General features: G+C 36.2%; 3 protein-coding genes across 10 annotated transcripts in view; 2 read left to right on the top strand and 1 right to left on the bottom strand.

Annotated features, from left to right (window-relative positions):
- HYCC2 (hyccin PI4KA lipid kinase complex subunit 2) overlaps positions 1-3,675 on the bottom strand; it is a 92,038-nt gene extending 88,363 nt beyond the window's left edge. For 3 of the 6 annotated variants that reach the window (XM_049615875.1, XM_049615869.1, XM_049615877.1), the window contains exons 1-2: positions 3,354-3,415; positions 2,553-2,586 (exon numbers count right to left, since the gene is read on the bottom strand). The gene's annotated coding sequence lies outside the window, so the exon portion shown is untranslated. Of the gene's footprint in view, positions 1-2,552; positions 3,320-3,353; positions 3,430-3,587 lie in introns of those variants that run through there. The other 3 variants (XM_049615872.1, XM_049615874.1, XM_049615870.1) reach the window with 3 other exon arrangements.
- The window catches only part of CFLAR (CASP8 and FADD like apoptosis regulator), a 224,037-nt gene that overhangs the window by 121,797 nt on the left and 83,320 nt on the right, over positions 1-18,920 (top strand). The gene's annotated exons all lie outside the window — the stretch shown is intronic.
- On the top strand, positions 3,592-12,523 carry NDUFB3 (NADH:ubiquinone oxidoreductase subunit B3). Of its 3 annotated transcripts, none has more exons than XM_049615901.1 (3): positions 3,592-3,719; positions 10,189-10,330; positions 12,235-12,523. In XM_049615901.1, the coding sequence occupies exons 1-3, from the start codon at positions 3,698-3,700 to the stop codon at positions 12,389-12,391; spliced, it is 321 nt and encodes a 106-aa protein (XP_049471858.1). In that variant the 5' UTR covers positions 3,592-3,697; the 3' UTR covers positions 12,392-12,523. The 3 variants fall into 3 exon arrangements, with proteins under 3 accessions (XP_049471858.1, XP_049471861.1, XP_049471860.1); XM_049615904.1 differs by lacking the exon at positions 3,592-3,719 and adding an exon at positions 3,735-3,806; XM_049615903.1 differs by lacking the exon at positions 3,592-3,719 and adding an exon at positions 3,835-3,969.

Here is an 18,920-nt window from a genome sequence, read left to right as displayed (position 1 = left end):
ATTCACTCCTAGTGTTTTTCCACAAACAATAAAGCAGTAGGTACTATGATAGACTGCAAATTCATATTAACTTTAGATTTTACAATTATCAAGTAGAAAGAACCACAGTATACTCTCCACTCCCATTTTCATTTAGACAGAAGTAACTACAAAAGGAATACATTCTGATTAAAAAGCTTTATTACTACTGTTTAATACCATAATGGTAGATAAATGTCATTTTACATTTGTCCAATGTACAATACCAAGACTGAACCCTAATGTAAGGTATGGACTTTGGTCCAATTCTAGTTTGGTTCTAAAACTAGATAGCTTTCAGAGACATTAAAAGAACAAGACATGACTAAATATCTGTGCAAATCAGCACAGGTCTGAATCGTGGAAGAAATTAGCTTGGTTTATGGAAAGCAGCTAACTGCCAAGTAAAAACTAATCCAAATCAAAACATTCAACACAATTTTTATTTCTGGAAATTTTAGCTCCTGGCTAGAAAATCTACCCCAAATATGACATTAAATGGTGAAATTTTATTGAGCTATAAAAATATTGGTTGATTTGGCAGCCCTTTCTTTTCAAGTGAAAACTACTATTGCTATTTTACACAAGTATGAGAGCCGTGAATTAGATGAATAATTCTAAAGTGGAAGCCAGTGATGAACCATATCATCTAGGAGGGTCTTTTTTTCTTCAAAATATATCTACCTCCCTTCATATTCCCCCTATCTGAAGCGAAGTGGAGGTGATATAATGGATATGTGCGTATGATTTTTTTTTTTTTTTAGCTCCTAGATTATTCTGATACATATGTAACTCGCCACCTTCATGGAGAATTTCTGAATTAGGTCCAACTCTATTTTTAAACACTGTATCAACAGCAGGCAAAGGACCAGAGCTACAAAGAGAAAAGAGCTCAGTAGAAGGCTCAGCAGGTAAGGGCTGTACTCACGCCAGTTGTAAGCCACCTTCAGAGCTTTCTATGCCTGCTCCCTCCAGAATTCATTATGTTACATTTCAGACAATGACAAATACTCAGGTCATCATCCTGAGAAAGCACATAGTCTACTAGCAGGATAAAAATATAAAAAGAAGCTATTTTAAACATGAGAAAAACTAAGAAGCCACAAAGAATGAAAGACAGAAATTCTTCCGTTCTTGCATTAAAAGAACAACAACAAAGTACTTTTTTGTGTGCAGCTAGTAACTTGTTTGGAGACTTTCTGTCCACATTTTATTATTTTAGTGTTTTATTATGTAGCATTGGTTTTTCTATTATAAAGCTCAGTCAAGCTGAAAATCTTAATCATTATAGAACTTAATAAAACACTATTAAATGCCAGAACTGTGAATTAAAAACATTCAAACAAACCCAAATCCATATTGCATATCAAGATGGCTTAACAGTTGGCTTAAAAAAGCTTTGAAGGTCTATTTTAGAGCAAAAAATGTTATTTCTTTACACCCAGTGTTTCAAATTCCTTATAAACAGCTCCAATACTGAAATGTGTCAGAAAACTGGGCTTCTAATGATGTGGAAATAATAAGCCAATTATTATTATATTCTAATTCTGACTAGTGTTTTTTAAATCACTTGGTAATTTCCTACCCAATGTTCAACTCTGTTGCATTCTACAATGACACCTACTGGCCATTCAACATCAGCCATTAGTTCTCTAAGACAGCTCTAGCAGGCTGGTTACATAAGAAGAAGAAACACATACATACACACAGAAACACACAGACACGCACACCATCCTGCAAAAAAGCAGAGATTTGTTCACAGGTACTCACACTACAGAAATGCACCCAAAATAGAAGCAGAAGTATTCTTTATGACTGAGATAGAATTACTCTTGCAAAAAGGTAAAAAGACAATGAGTGAAACACCAAGTATCCAAATTTTTATCTGAAGTACTGATAAATATCTCAGTACTCTAAACATTTCAGAACAAACTCCAATGATCCACCTCTCTTTAACAAATGATATTCAGAGAAAAAAAGCAAGTCTTTTAATTTAGGTTCTGGGATATACTAATATAAATTATCATTAATACAAAAAGGAAAATTATACACTTGCTCATACTACATTAGTCTTTATCTTCTCAACTATAGGCTACATTTCAATCAGCTTAAATTTTAGCAATTTATAATGCTTCTTTTAAAACACCTCTCCAGTGGGCTATAAAATCAAATTTTATAGCAAAATGTAGCTCGACCTTTGGTAACACCTACGGAATGGAATTCCTATTTTATTCTACATTCCACTGTGCAAACAATTATAAAAACTCAAAAAATGTTAATTTACAGTTAATTATGTCTGTAAGTACATTTTACTTCACTAGGAAAGGTTCAAAGAGCATACTTATTAAACCTAAGAAACAATTCATAACTAGTTCATCAGACTTAAAAAGCAAATTACTTAAAAGATGACTTCCCCGCCCTACCTCCTTCAAACCACCACCTTATTTTCATAGTCCCTAACATTCACAATTCCGGGGGGGGGGGGGGGGAAATCTAGCAACTAATTTTCTAGTCATTTTCCAACTCGCACTTACCTCCTACTATAGATTTTTGCGGCTCTCCACTTTCCTGAAGATTAAAAAAAAAAAAGTATTTGTAATCAACCTTGACCCTCAAAACAAATAAATTCATGAACTATACAAACACGAACCTAGTCGCTCGTCTCAAACTAACATTATCTCTCAACCCAAATCCGTATTTGGGATAAGCTCTTCCTGATTACTCTATCCTTCATGCTTCTTCACCTACAGAGACTGCCAAGGTAGAAACCACTCAAACCAACGAAAAAAACTATTCTGACACATCAATAGGTTGCAAGACCTCTTCCAAGAGCGACAACCTAGTTATTTGGGTAAATGATAGACAACGATTACATAATGTATAGCTATAAACAGTTTGAAGGATCTGACCGCCAGTAAATGTTTCTTCTCCACACACCCTTCCCACCCCGGGAAATGGCCATAAGAAGCAATTCCTAGGATTTCTCTCAGGTGCCTGCAATGCCGCGTCCTTTTCTCTCTTGGAGCTTCATGCAAGGAAGTCGTCCAGCCCTCATGATACCGTCTTGCTCCTGCCTCTCTCCTCTCTCTGCCAGCGCCACCGCAGCCCCCCACGCCCTAGGCCCCCTTGTCGCCCCGCAAGGTTCAGCCTCCACCCGCCTCAGCTGCCTTCTCCTCACGACCCTCCCAAGCTACCTTGTCTACGCGAGGTTCCGGAACCACCAACACTCCAGCTGCCCCCTCCCCAGACCCCCCTCGTCAGTTCCTGCAGCCGAGAGAAGAAAAACCGTCCTGACCTGGCACTCTGCGTCCCCCAAAGACAGCGCCGCCGCCTACCTGTCACCCCGCTGCCTCCGGCTTCTTACCGCCACCGCCTCCCGCAGCAGCCTGCCAACTGCAGCGCAACAACCAGCCTTCCCATTGGGTGAGTCCGCGCTCAACAACTGCCTCACTTATTGGCTGGAGTATGTCTGCGGTCCTCCCCTCTGTGCAGTGTCTAAGGATTCCGGTCTCCAAGCAAGGAAAACATCACTCTTTCCCTGCCATTCTGTCCTCTACAATTACTCTTACCTCAGTCAGACCACTGATGCACAGGTGTGCGGAAAAAAATGTCGGCTTCCAGCATTCTCCATGTACCCTCCACTGAGTCCAGGAATCCGTGACCCAGTGCGGAACGTTAAATGGCCTCTCTGCTTTCCTGCGGTAAGTCACTCAGGCGACAATTTCCGTTTCCGTTTGGCTCCGGCTGGAGGGTTAATTGAGTGTCGTGAGAGGTCAGATTGCTGTCAGGTAAATTAGAGTTGGTGGGAGACTTCTTGATCAGGAATAAGAGTGAGACTGTATTCTGGGGATTGTACAAAAGGGAGAGACTAAACGGGGAAAGAGCCTGAGAGTATGTACCTCGAGGGAAGAAGATCGAAGAACTAGCAAGAGAGAACAATGAAGTCCTGGGGTAATTAGGGGTAGTTTGTAGAAGAAAGTGGTGAGAGTTACTGTGCTTACACTTTTTTCCTCCTTTCCCACCCGCAAACCCCCGCCGCATGTTTTCTGGTTTACCTTTGAACTGAATAAAATCAGAACAGCCTCAAATCTAGAAATTGTAAAATAAGAATAATTGGAATATCTGCCTCACAACAAGCATGTATGGTTTTAGGCAAGGCTTTTTTTCTGGTGTGAATGTTTATGCAGAAAGCAGTGTACGAAAATCACATTCAGTTTTATAGAGTGGTTACTATTTTTAAATTACACATAAGTAGGCGCAGGGACTGGAGGGGACACTAAAAGTTCACTTGTCTTTTATTTTCTAATGTTCTTATTCACAAGTTTAAAAATGAGGGGTAGTTGGGATATGTACTTGAAAGTCGTTGGAAAACCATAAAATTACATGTACTGTAAGTGGCATTATCCTCATTTTTTAAATTGTTTTTTAAGCTTTCGTTTTTTAATGTTTATTTATTTTAGAGAGAGCATGAGTGGAGTAGGGGCAGAGAGAGAGAGAAAGAGTAGGAGACACAGAATCCGAAGCAGGTTCCAGGCTGTGAGCTGTCAGCACAGAGCCCGATGGGGGTCTCAAACTCAGGAGCTGTGAGATCATGACCTGAGCTGAATGAAGCTGGATGCTCAACCAACTGAGCCACCCAGGCGCCCCTATTATCCTCTTATTTCATAGTTAGGGAAAATATGCCAGGCCAGGTTAGTGGAGGTTGGTCACCAAATTACAGGTTCACTCCAAACACAAGAAGATAGCTTTTTTAAAATTTCATGATCACATGTTCTTTCTTTGTAGCACTAATGACCTTGCTGGATTTTTTTGTCTGAACGGTTCTGAAACTGAAATAATTATCCGTTGTTGAGTCCTTGGCATAATTTGTTATTTTATCTAATTTTAGTTTTTATTGTGAAGTTTACATAACAGAAGGGTGTATAAAACATAAATACATTTAAATAATTATAATTAAGCAAACCCTGTGTAACCACCCTTCAGGTTAGAAAATAAAGCATTGCCAATAACTTAGAACTTGCATTTTCAGCAGAGGTGATTGCCCTTCAAGGAGGTGAAAATTTGTTCTTGGAGGAGAGGTGAAAAAAAATCTTAAAGACAAAACAGATAACAAAGACTACAATGGTTTGTGGCCCTCCAAAGAGCCATGGTATGTAAGCAGATATACAGTATATCTGTGGTATTAAAATTTCATTGGAGGGGGAGGAATGAAAACATCATAAGGGAAAAAAAATATCCAAAAATGCTCCTTTGGGGTGCAAGAATTAAAAACTAGATTGAAAAACACTGCCTTAGAAGCTCCCTGTCTGAGCTTCTATGATTCTATCTCCTTCACCAAGATGTACTACTGTCCTGACTTGTCATAAACATTCACTTTTTTTACTTTACTTTTTTTTTTTTTACTTTAATTTTTCCATCTATGATGCATTTCTAAAAAATGAAATGTTTGGCTTTTCAATTTATATAAATGGGATCAAAGTGTATTTATCTTTTTTTTTACTCTCCCTTCTTTATTTGTGAGATTTGTTCATACTTTTGCATGTAGTTTTTCATTAGGTATTCTGTAATGTGTCTATTCCATAATTCATTAATGTGGGATGTTAGGGTCATTTACAGTTTGGGGCTAGCCACATAAACAATGTGGCTAAAAAGATTTTTATAAAATATATATATTGTTAAAAATATATGTATATTTCTATTGTTACATATAAAAAAACATGAGTTTTTTTAATAACAGTGCTATCCAAATATAAGGCAAGAGCTCATATAATTTACAGTTTTCTAGTAACCATATTAAAAAGGTAAAAAGAAACAATTAATTATATATTTTATCTAACCCAGTATATTCAAATATTATTTCAGGATGTAATCAGTATTAAAAGTTATTAATGAAATATTTTACATTTTCTTTATACCATCTCAAAACCAATGTATTTTACACTTGCAGAATATTTTTGTTTTGTAAGTTTTCATAAATATAAACACTTGATCCAGTGTTTATATTTTGTAAAGTTTACAGTTGAAAAAACAGATTTGTTCACCTGAATTGTTCCAAACACACTTTAAAAATTTTTCAGTAACTGTGGCACCTGGGTTGCTCTGTTGGTTGAGCGATCGGCTTTGGCTCAGATCATGATCTCACGGTGCATGCATTTGAGCCCTGCATCAGGCCTGCTGCTGTCAGCACAGAACCTGCTTCGGATTGTCTGTCCCCCCCCTTCTCTGCCCCTTCCCCCTTGCACACTTTCTCTCAAAAATAAATAAACCTTAAAAACAAATTTTGTAGGGCACCTGGGTAGCTCCGGCAGTTAAGTATGTGTCTGACTTCAGCTCAGATCATGATCTTGTGGTTTGTGGGTTCGAGCCCTGTGTTGGGTTCTGTGCTGACAGCTCAGAGCTTGGAGCCTGCTTCAGATTCTGTCTCTCTCTCTCTCTCTCTCTCTCTCTGCCCCGCTCATTTTCCTCTCTCTCTCTCAAAAATAGTAAGTAAACATAAAAAAAAATTTCCAATAACTGACTTGAGGATCCGATTTTAAATTTAAATTAAAATGACATAAAAATTCTAGCCACACTTTAAGTCCTAGTGGCTATGATACTGAATAGTGCAGGTCTAGACCTTAAGGTATTCAGATGCTCAACATTTCTAGGTCAGGCCAGTTTTTCACAATGGTTGTGCTAAGTCACATTTTTACCACCTGGGTACGAAAGTGGAAAGCACATCACAATGTGTTTTCCTCAAATCTCACAATCTTGCAAGGTAGGTTTTATGCTCATGTTATATGAGGAAACAAGTTCAGAGAGATTAAATGATAGGCCCAGGAGTTTATAGCTATTAATGGTGCATCCAGGACTTGATGTCAGATCTATATAGCACTAAAGTCTGCACTTAAGTAGAATTCTGAACTTCCTTCAAGTGATCAGGATATCATTGTTTGATTTATGACTATTGGAAGTGGAAATAATTTTTTTTCCTGTGTTTGTATTCTTTTTTTTAATTATATTTTTTATTTTTTTTAATTTACATCCAAATTAGTTAGCATATAGTGAAACAATGATTTCAGGAGTAGATTCCTTGGTGCCCCTTACCCATTTAGCCCATCCCCCCTCCCACACCCCTCCAGCAACCCTCAGTTTGTTCTCCATATTTATGAGTCTTTTCTGTTTTGTCCCCCTCCCTGTTTTTATATTATTTTTGTTTCCTTTCCCGTATGTTCATCTGTTTTGTCTCTTAAAGTCCTCATATGAGTGAAGTCATTTCTTTCTCTGACTAATTTCACTTAGCATAATACCCTCCAGTTCCATCCACATAGCTGCAAATGGCAAGATTTCATTCTTTCTGATTATCGAGTAATACTCCATTGTATGAATATAAGTGGAAATAATTTTTAAAAGAAAACAAAAGTTTCCCTAGAAATTGTGTTCAACTTTTTGAAAAGTCATTGAAATATTCGATTTAGTAAGGGACTCTTTCTGAAATATTTTAATGAGGTAAAAGAGAAAACATTGAATTTATTAAAAGAAATTAGGAGAAATGAGTGTATGTATACTTTCATGTTTTCTTTCAAAGATTTATCTCCCACATTACTTAGTATTTTTTTTTTTAATTTTTTTTTTTCAACGTTTATTTATTTTTGGGACAGAGAGAGACAGAGCATGAACGGGGGAGGGGCAGAGAGAGAGGGAGACACAGAATCGGAAACCGGCTCCGAGCCATCAGCCCAGAGCCCGACGCGGGGCTCGAACTCACGGACCGCGAGATCGTGACCTGGCTGAAGTCGGACGCTTAACCGACTGCGCCACCCAGGCGCCCCATTACTTAGTATTTTGAACATAGTAATATTGTAACTTTGAAATAGCCTTCATGCATGGTAATGCTTCCATTTTCATTTTCCCAGGTCAAGCTATTTTATCAAAAAATGTTGATGTTTTGTATTCTTTTCCAAGTATATCGATGGTCAATTAGAGTTAATATTCTAGAATTGATACTTGCCAAAATGAGGGTTTGTCTTGTAATCTCTTTAAAGATTTTTGAATGAAACATTAAACAAAAAAAGTTTTTTAAAACATGGTTTGAAGAAGCCAAGACATCATTCTAATTAAATACTTCTAAAATTATTTCTTTTATAATAATGTATTGAATCTCAAAAGTTAGCCTGAAATCTGAAACTGTAATTTTTTTCCCTTTATATTATTGAATCCACCAAATAATAATAATAAGGAAATAATGGATCAGATGTTTTCACTTAAAATTGTGAATGTTGTCCTAGCTTGTGTTTGGTAGCTTGGTTTTTATTCTTTTTTAAATGTAAAAATCATCAAAATAATGTTTTGTGATTATCTTAATATGTCTAAATATAAAGCGTTGGTTAATTTGTCAGAATTACTATGTATAATTCCCACCCTCCCCCCATATTCTGAGAACTATTGTTTAATGGTATGAGCATTTCACATAATGTGTCTTTAGTATACACTATGTAATAATTACCTCTGTCTTCTAAAATGCAGTGTAAGAGCCCTGCCTTATTATTGGGCCTGTTCATAGTTATAAATGCAGAAATAATGCTAGTGATTATTTGGTTTGGTTTTATTTCTGGAGAGTGGTGATTATAGAATTGCTACTGGTAACCTTAAAGAAAAGGGGGTATTAATTCATACCCCCTTAATTTGAAATTCATAACAATTTAACTGGGGACTGACCTGAAGTTTATTTTTACATTATCTATAACAGTAACACTAGTGGGTAGGGCTCCTGCCTGGCTCAGTCAGTAGAGCATGTGACTCTTGATCTGGGGGTGTCAAGCCCCACCTTGAGTGTAGAGATTATAAATAAATAAACAAACAAACAAGAAACACTAGTAAATTTGGTCTTTATTATAACCATTACAGGCATATTTTATTTAAGGAGCCTTTGGAGTCCTAAGGTCTCCATTGATCTAATTCAGTAGTCAGCGAACCAAAGCCTGCTGGGCAAATCCAGCCCATTGCCTGTTTGTGTACTGCCCGTGAGCTAAGACTGGTTTTTACAGATGAACATTTGGAATGAATTTGATAACTAAGGAACACTAACTTTATGCCCCAGTTAAGCAAAATACTATCCCTAAAAAAAGGGAATTTAATTTTTTTCATCAGACCTGTTTTACAAAAAATTGTACTCAGTTATTCTTATATTTTGAAAAAAAATTTTTCTCTCATGTAACTACTTACAAAACACCCTTTTTAAAAAATGTTTATTTATTTATTGTTTGAGAGAGAGAGAGAGAGAGAGAGCAAGCCAGGGAGGAGCAAAGAGAGACAGGGAGAGAGAAATTCTAAGCAGACTCTGCACTGAAGGCGGGGCTCCAGCTCACAAACAGATCATGACTTGAGCTGAAACCAAGATTCAGACGCTTAACTGACTGAGCCACCCAGGCGCCCCACCTACAAAATATCCTTGATTTTACCTTTTGTTTCACAAAGGCCAAGATATTTACTATCTGGCTCTTTACAGAAAAAGTGCATATGATCTTAAATACTTAAACACAGTAACACTGCATTTTAAAAGAATCATCTAAACAAAGCAGGTAACAAAACAGTATGTACAACATTGTCGCTATGCATATTTACACATTATAAAAGGACTAGAAAGAAGGAACAGTATTGTTGCTTGGAAGTTAGGGGCAAGGGCTGTGAAACCAAACTGCAAGGTTCAAAACCAGTTGGACCATTTACGATTTTTGTTACCTTCAGAAAGTTGCCTTATTGGAGCTTCATTGTCTCCATCTGTAAAATGGTGACAGTTACTGGAATTTAAGTTCAAAGAGTTGTTTTAGGAGTAATGGAGTTAATACATGTTAAAGCACTTTGGTGCTCCTGGCAGAGAGCACAATAAATGTTTGCTGTTCTTAAAATGAAAGGAACAAAAGTAAATGGGTATCTCTGAATGGTGGGAATATTGACTTTTTCTTTTTAAAATTTGTACATGTGTATTTCCTAAGTGAACGTAAACTAGTTATGTAATAAGATGCTGTTTGTAAAACCTATTAACTCAGAATTTTCAAATATTTATTTGACTCTTCTTTTAAAATATTAACAAATGTTTAGGTATTTTATATCTACAATCTGCATAGTAAACTTGGGTGCTTGATATCTACCATCTGCATATTTCTCTTTTATGTTAATCTTATCGTTTAGACATGGCCCATGGACATGGACATGAACATGGTCATGGTAAACTAAAACTTCCAGATTATAAACAATGGAAGATAGAAGGGACACCATTAGAAACTGTCCAGGAGAAGCTGGCTGCACGAGGGCTAAGGGATCCATGGGGCCGGTAAGAATAATTAAATAATTCAGATAGAATTTATTCTAGAGGATCAGTATCTAAGTTCCTTTTCTTTCTTTTTTTTTAATTGTTTTAGCTATTCTAGGTTCTTTGTAGTTACATTTAAATTTTAAAATGAGCTTTTCAGTTTCTACTAAGGCTGCTTGAATTTTAATTGAGATCACATTAACTCATAGCTCAATTAGGGATAATTGATGTCTTAACAAGTTGAATCACTATATAGTATACCTGAAACTAATACTACACTGTCTGTTAACTAACTGGAATTTAAATAAAAACTAAAAAAAAGAAACTTGGTGTCTTAACACTATTGAGTCTTGTAGTCTATGGACAGTTTAGATTCTGTTTAATTTTCTCAGCAGTGTTTTATTTTATATACAAGTCTTATGTAGATTTTGTTAATTTTATCTTGAATTCCATATTTTTGTGCTATTGTAAATGGTATTGTTAAACATAAATTTTCAATTTTCTTTGCTAATATGTGAAAACACAATTGAGTTTTATAGATTGACTTTGTATCTTGTTACTTTGCTAAATTCACATTTTTCTTCTAACAGATTTTTTTTACAGATTTCTTAGAATTTACTTAATGATCCTTTTGTCTAAAATCAGTGTTACTTCCTCCTTTTCAATTTGTAAACTTTTTATTTCTTGTATTATTACTCTGGCTAACACTGCTAGTATAATGTTGAATAAAAGTGGTGTAAGCAGACATCCTTGCCTTGTTGCTAATTGGGGGAAAGCATTCAGTCTTTCACCACTAAATATATTAGTTGGAGGGTGGTCATAGATGCCCTTCATCAAGTTGTGGAGTTCTCTTTAGTGGTAAATGCTTTTTCTGCAGCTACTGAGATGCTCACATTGTTTTTTTGTTCTGTTAATATGATGAATTACTCTTATTGATTTTAAAATCTCAAACCAAATCTTGCATTCCTGAACTATAAACCTTTCATCATGATGTTAGTATCCTTTCATATATTACTGGATTCAGTTTTCCAAAATTCTGTGGAGAATATTTGCATCTATGTTCATGATGGATATTATTCTATAGTTTTCTTCTGATATCTTTGTCTGGTTTTGGTATCTGAATTAGATGTGATTAGCTGTCATGTATTCTAGTAAGTCAGATTTTTTAGAGTTTAAGTGTATTTTGTTTTTTATAACATGATTTCTTCCACTTATTCATCCCTATCTGTGAGAGACTTTTTTTCACTAGAGGTCTTTGACTTCTGTTTACTTCTCTGTTCAGGATACTCTGAAGAATGATTGCCAGGGCAGGAAGTCAGTCTTCTAAAGCTCAGTCTGCTATGACAGGGAAAAGCTGTGAGCCTCTGGAATAGTAATAATAATGTTGAGTGTTACATACCCTCTGTGCCAGAATATATCATACTTTACCCTGTTTAATCTTTATAATAACACTATAAGGTAGATAGTAATCATCATTGAGTAAAAGTGGAAGCGAGCCCTGACAGGTTAAGTAACTTGTGCAGCCTAAGAGGCTGTGAAGAATCTAAGTGGCAGAGCAAAGTTTAATACCCAAGTTTCTAACTTCTCTTTATATGATGCTGTAATGACTGTTGTGGGCAAAGCCACACAGCTGACCGGTAATGAATAGGCTGAAGTGAGTCTTACATTTGGGAATTCTATAAAATCCTGATTATTAATGGCTGTGAAGTGTGAAATCATCAAGTCTTTTTTCTTCTGTTTTATATGTGAAACGTGGGCATATAGACCTAATTATCTTATGTCACAAAAGACTCCTATTGTGATCCACTTAGATTATCTTATATAGGGTTGCATTTAAGTCTGTTAGATTGAAAATTAAGTCTGTTTTACTCAGTGAATGTACATAAGTTATGTGTGATTATAATTTTCCCTTTTTTTTCCTCTAGCAATGAAGCTTGGAGATACATGGGTGGCTTTGCAAACAATGTTTCCTTTGTTGGTGCATTATTAAAAGGATTCAAATGGGGATTTGCTGCATTTGTGGTAGCTGTAGGGGCTGAATATTACCTGGAGTCCCAGAAAAAAGAGAAGAAGCATCATTGAAGATAATACCTGAAAGTATCTTAAAGGCTTCTTAACTCTCCTATAAAAATAAGATTTCTTCAATGTACCCTACTCATCTGTGTGTTTTTCCCTAAAAATACTATTAAGATTTAATAAAGTATGAATACATTTGCTGGTCTTTTTTGTCATTAAAAAAAAAAAATGTCTTGCGGCATGTGGGTGGCTCAGTTGGTAGAGCATGGGACTCTAGATCTTGGGGTCATGGGTTCAAGCCCCACATTTGTTGTAGAGATTATTTAAAGTCTCAAGCCATATCAGATTTGGTTTGAAATATGTGGGGGATTGAGTACCAGCAGTTGCGCATTCTGCACAATCAGAACACTAGCATATATCTGACCAAATGGATATGTTTTAACAGGTTTTGTTTTCTGTTTTTCCAGGTTTTTTTAGTTATAATGTTTGCCATCTAACTACTTTTAAGTGTGCAGTCTGTAGTACTAAATACATTCAAAATGTGTAACCATAACCACCATCCATCCCCATAACTTTTCGTCTTTTAAAATGAAAGTCTACACCTATTAAATAAGTCCCCATTTCCCCATCTCCCAACTATTGGTAACCACTGTTCCACTTTCTGTCTCTATAATTTTGACTACTCAAAAGTACCTCCTAAATGGAACCATAAAGTATTTGTCCCTTTGTAACTGGCTTATTTCACTTAGCATAATGTCCTCAAGTTTCATTCATATTGTAGCATGGGTCAGAATTTCCTTTCTTATTAAATCTGAATAGTATTCTATTGTATGTGTATGCTAAATTTTGCTTATCCATTCAACCATTGATGGACACATGGTTTGCTTCTACATTTTATCTATTGTGAATAATGCTACTATGAACATGAGTGCACTCCAGTATGTTTTTAGATGGGAATTGGCCTTGCTGTTTTTACCATCCTCCGCAGGTGGTATAGATTATACTATAAAACAATTTACAGCCCAGTTCTGGTTGACATATCCATGTACTGTGTTCATTTTTCTTTATTGTGATGTTATCTACTCTTGCCTTAGTTCTCATTATCCTCATGATGTGAAAAGTTTGACATTTTTCCCCTGTATTTCTAACAATAAACCACATTTTTCCTACATTGAATTTTTAAATTTTAATTAAATTTCTAAGTAAAGTTGAGACTTAAAACTGAGCTTGTTGAAGAGAGGTAATATTTTTTCTTGAATAACAAAGTTAATATAAAACTCCAGGATATTTTTTTCCTTTGTTAATTTCTTCTTTATAAACCTAAACTTGAGAAATCAGTAAATACATGAGGTAAGAATTCCCAATAAGCTGATAGTAGTAAATGGAATGTGGTTAAATGAAATAATAAAAAAAGACTGCAAAAGATAAGGAAAGTGTTTAAAAAGGAACAAAGAACAAGAGGAAAAATAAAAATAGCAAGATGGTAGATTTAAACTTAATCATATGAATAATTACATTAAATGTAAGTGGTCTAAAATTGAAACTCTAAAACTTTCCAATTAAAACACAGGTTGTTAGGGGCACCTGACTGCCTCAGTTGGTGGAGCATATGACTCTTGATCTTGGGGGTGTGAGTTTGAGCCCCACATTGGGTGTAGAGATTAAAATGGGTACCCTCTCATAAAAAGACAAAACTATCAAAGCTCACTTAAGAAGTAGGTAACCTGGGGTGCCTGGCTTGCTCAATCAATATAGTGTGTGACTCTTGATCTCAGGGTCATAAGTTCAAGCCCCATGTTGGGTGTAGAACTTACTTTAAAAAAAAAAAAAAAAAGTAGATACCCTGAATAGCTATGAGTAAACTCATTTGCTGGGTTAGGTGCAGAAAAGATGGAAAGTGCAGTGCTTGACACATTTATGATAGAGAAAAACAATAATTTTTTTCTCCTATTTTTGAGTTTTTCTTATCTATCACAATTTTTTCTGGAAGCAAGGAGTGAAGTTTTCCTTACATTCTATTAATTTGAAAACTATTGCTTTAATTCCTTGGGAACTGCAAAGCACACAAATCACTGTCATCTTAGCTACTGCCATTGCTTGGACTAGAACCAGTTAAATGTGATACTCATTCTTAAAATGTATGATCAAAGGACAATTGGAAATAATGTTAATTAAGTATTAGCCTCATAAATAAGCACTGTAGATGATTATATGTAAAAGTATTATTAGTCCCATTTTGTGTGTAAGGCAAGTCCATAGTAAAGTAACAAAGCCTATGATGGCACAGCTAGTAAGTTCCAGAGTTAAATTTTCAACCCAGGTCTGACTCCATAGTAACCACTATATTACATTAGCTATCATGTTGGTATGTGATAAGTACTATAAGATGCCATAGAATTATTCTTTTGGATCTTTTCTCAGAACTATCTAATTATGCTTGAAGTAAACTGTAAGGATTTTTAAAAATCTAAATTATGGCATGTAATATTTAATGAAAAACAACAAATAGTGAATATAGTAATTTTTCTGTATTCCTGTACTTTGTTTTGCTTTTAAAGTGTATTTAATTTAGAGAGCTAGAGAGAGAACACACACGTGCACATGGGGCAGAGAGATAGGGAGACAGAGAATCCCAGGCAGACTCTGTGCTGTCAGACTGTCAGCATGGAGCCTGACACAGGGGCTCAACGTGAGACTCAAGTTGGGGCTCATGGTTGGGAACCATGAGATCATGACCTGAGTTGAAATCAAGGGTCAGATGCTCAACTGACAGAACCACCCACGTGCCCCTGTATCCCTGTACTTTGAAGGAAACTCTATTTTGATACACCTAATGAAAGAGGTTCACACATTTTAAAAAAAGTAACATGAGAGAGCACTTCAGGGGACAAGGTGGTATAGAGAATATATGTAAAGACAAAAAACATGGAAAGAATAGGAACTTAACCGTGTGAGTGGTTAATATGATAGAAGAAAAAATTAGAAGAAAATGAAAAAGGAAAAGAAGGGTTTGCAGGATATTGGCATGATGGAAGCAGTAGAAACAAGCAGAACTTAGTGTTCAATATATATTTACAGCCATGGGGTGTATTTACAGTCATCCACTTGCTGCTTCCATCAAATGTAGATTTTAATGATACTGTGGAAATGAAGATGCTATGTATTGGGTTTTAAAGGAAATGCAGTTTGATATTAATGTAAATTTGTTTAACTTCATAGAGAGAGGACATTGGCAAGGCCTGCTTAATTAGGAGCTAGAGAGAAGTATTCCGGTAAAAATAATTTCAGTGCTATCCTTGATTCTTCTCCTTCTCTTCCCTATTTCTGATATTTACCATTTTTCTTTTAAAAAGTTGGTTATCAGATTATAGATTCATTTTCTAACATGATGGTCCCCCAAATGGAATATACATAACTCAGGGAATGTGCAAGACCATCTACTGGGGAGAGAAGAGAAAACATTTAAGCTTACATACGTATTTTTTTCTTTTTTTTTTTTAAAGGTATATGCAGCTTTATGTTTATTGCAGCATCATTTAAGCTTACATATATTTCTTTCATATTTAATAAAAATGAATTCAATTTTACTAATGTTTATTGTACAGATTGACAGTGGGATTTCCTCTCATTTTGTGGATTCCAAGTGGAATCCAATGTTCCATTGTTCCAAGCTAACATGCAGTGTAGACACTGTGCCCTTGGTTTCAGGAGTAGATTCCCATGATTCATCACTTACATACAATACCCAGCGCTCATCCAACAAGTGCCCTCCTCAATGCCCATCACCCATTTTCTCCTCCTCCCTCACCCCCCCTTTCAACCCTCAGGTTGTTCTCTGTATTTAACAGTCTCTTATGATTTGCTTCCTTCTCTGTTTGAAACTATTTTCCCCCTTCTCTTCCCCTATGGTCTGTTAAGTCTCTCAAATTCCACATATGAGTGAAAACATATGATATCTGTCTTCCTCTGACTGACTTATTTCACTTAGCTTAATACTCTCCAGTTCTATCCATGTTGCTGCAAATGGCAAGATTTCATTCTTATTCATCGCCAAGTAGTATTCCATTGTATATACATACCACATCTTTATCCATTCATCAGTTGCTGGACATTAGGACTTTTCCCATAATTTGGTAATTGTTGATAGCGCTGCTATAAACACTGAGGTACATGTGCCCCTATGAATCAGCATTCCTGTATCCTTTGGATAAATTCCTAGTAGTGCTATTGCTGGGTCATAGGGTAATTCTATTTTTAATTTTTTTGAGGAACCTCTACACTGTTTCTGCACCAGTTTGCATTCTCACCAACAGTGCAAGAGGGTTCCTGTTTCTTCACATCCTCACCAACATATGTTGTTGCTACTCTAGCTGGTGTGAGGTGGTATCTCAATGTGGTTTTGATTTGTATTTCCCTGATGATGACTGATCTTTTCATGTGTCTATTGGCCATCGGGATGTCTTCTTTGGAAAAGTGTCTATCCATGTCTTCTGCCCATTTCTTCACTGGATTATTTGTTTTTTGGGTGTTGACTTTGATATTTTCTGTATAGATTTTGGATACTAACGCTTTATCTGATATGTCATTTGCAAATTCTTCTCTCATTCCATTGGTTACCTTTTAGTTTTGTTGATTGTTTCCTTTTCTGTGCAGAAGCTTTTTATCTTGATGAGGTCACAATAGTTCATTTTTGCTTTTATTTTCCCTGCCTTTGTAGATGTGTTGCATAAGAAGTTGCTGCAGCTGAGGTCAAAGAGGTTGTTGCCTATTTTCTACTCTAGGGTTTTGATGGTTTCCTGTCTCATATTTAGGTCTTTCATCTATTTTGAGTTTATTTTTGTGTATGGTATAAGAAGGTGGTCCAGTTTCATTCTTCTTTACGTTGCTGTCTAGTTCTCCCAGCACCACTTGCTAAAGAGACTGGTTTTTTTCCATTGGATACTCTTTCCTGCTTTGTCAAAGATTAGTTGGCCATACATTTGTGGGTCCATTTCTGGATTCTCTATTCTATTCCATCAGTCTGTGTATCTGTTGTTGTGCCAATACCACACTGCCTTGATGATTATAGTTTCATAGTAGAGGTTAAAGTCCAGGATTGTGATGCCTTCTGCCTTGTTTTTCTTTTTCAACATTACTTTGGCTATTCAGGGTCTTTAGTGGCTCCATACAAATTTTAGGATTGTTTGTTCCAGCTCTGAGAAGAATGCCAGTGCAATTTTGATTAGGATTGCATTGAATATTTAGATTGCATTGGGTAGTATTGACATTTTAACAATATTTGTTCTTCCAATCCATGAGCATGGAATGTTTTTTTCCATTTCTTTGTGTCTTCGTCAATTCCTTTCATAAGTCAGGATAGAAGGAACATACTGCAACGTCATAAAAGCCATGTATGAAAGGCCCACAGCTAATATCATCCTCACTGGGGAAAAACTGAGAGCTTTTCCCCTGAGATCAGGAACATGACAGGGATGTCCACTCTCACCATTGTTTTTTTTTTTTTAATTTTTTTTTAACGTTTATTTATTTTTGAGACAGAGAGAGACAGAGCATGAACGGGGGAGGAGCAGAGAAAGAGGGAGACACAGAATCGGAAGCAGGCTCCAGGCTCTGGGCCATCAGCCCAGAGACCGATGCGGGGCTCGAACTCACAGACCAGGAGATCGTGACCTGAGCTGAAGTCGGACGCTTAACCGACTGAGCCACCCAGGCACCCCTCTCACCATTGTTTTTAACATAGTGTTGGAAGTCCTAGCCTCAGCAATCACAAAACAAAATGAAATAAAAGGAATCCAAATTGGCAAAGAAGCAGTCGAACTTACACTTTTTGCAGATGACATACATGATAGTCTACATGGAAAACCTGAGAGACTCCACCAAAAAGCTGCTAGAACTGATATATGAATTCAGCAAAGTCACAGGATATAAAATCAGTGTATAGAAATCGGTTGCATTTCTATACACCAATAATGAAGCAATAGAAAGAGAAATCAAGAAAACGATCCCATTTACAATTGCACCAAGAACCATAAAATACCTAGGAACAAACCTCACCAAAGATGTAAAAGATCTGTATGCTGAAAAGTAAATAAGCTGCCTTAAAGGGGAAGTGGGAGTTCTACCCTTCAAAGCAGACAATAAAGGAACTTTTCAGCAAATTGTTACAGACTGTACTTTGTATGTGCTTGGCTTGTGGAATTTGTTATCAATTAATTAGTTTTAACTAAACTAATCTTCAAGAAGTAGCTAAGTGGCTTAGAAAGATTTTCACAAAGACATTGCTGATTGAAGCTAATACCAATAATGCAAAAACAAGCAAACAAAAAGAAAATAACAGAGCTATGAACCCTGTCAGCATCATTACTAGGTGAATACAATGATCTAGTCATGAAAAAAGTCAACCAAAAAAAAAAAATCAAGAAGACCAAAATATGAACGTGGACCCACTATCAGTACAATGAACCCTGCCCTAAGAGCACATTGATCTGAAAAAGAGAGAGACAGAGAGAGAGACAGAGAGAGAGAGAGAGAGAGAGAAGGAGGCAAACCATAAAAGACTCTTAACTCTAGAGAACAAAATGAGGGTTGCTGGAGG

The sequence above is a fragment of the Panthera uncia genome, assembly GCF_023721935.1.
Source record: "Panthera uncia isolate 11264 chromosome C1 unlocalized genomic scaffold, Puncia_PCG_1.0 HiC_scaffold_3, whole genome shotgun sequence".
NCBI lineage: Eukaryota > Metazoa > Chordata > Mammalia > Carnivora > Felidae > Panthera > Panthera uncia.
This window is presented reverse-complemented; position numbering and strand designations above follow the sequence as displayed.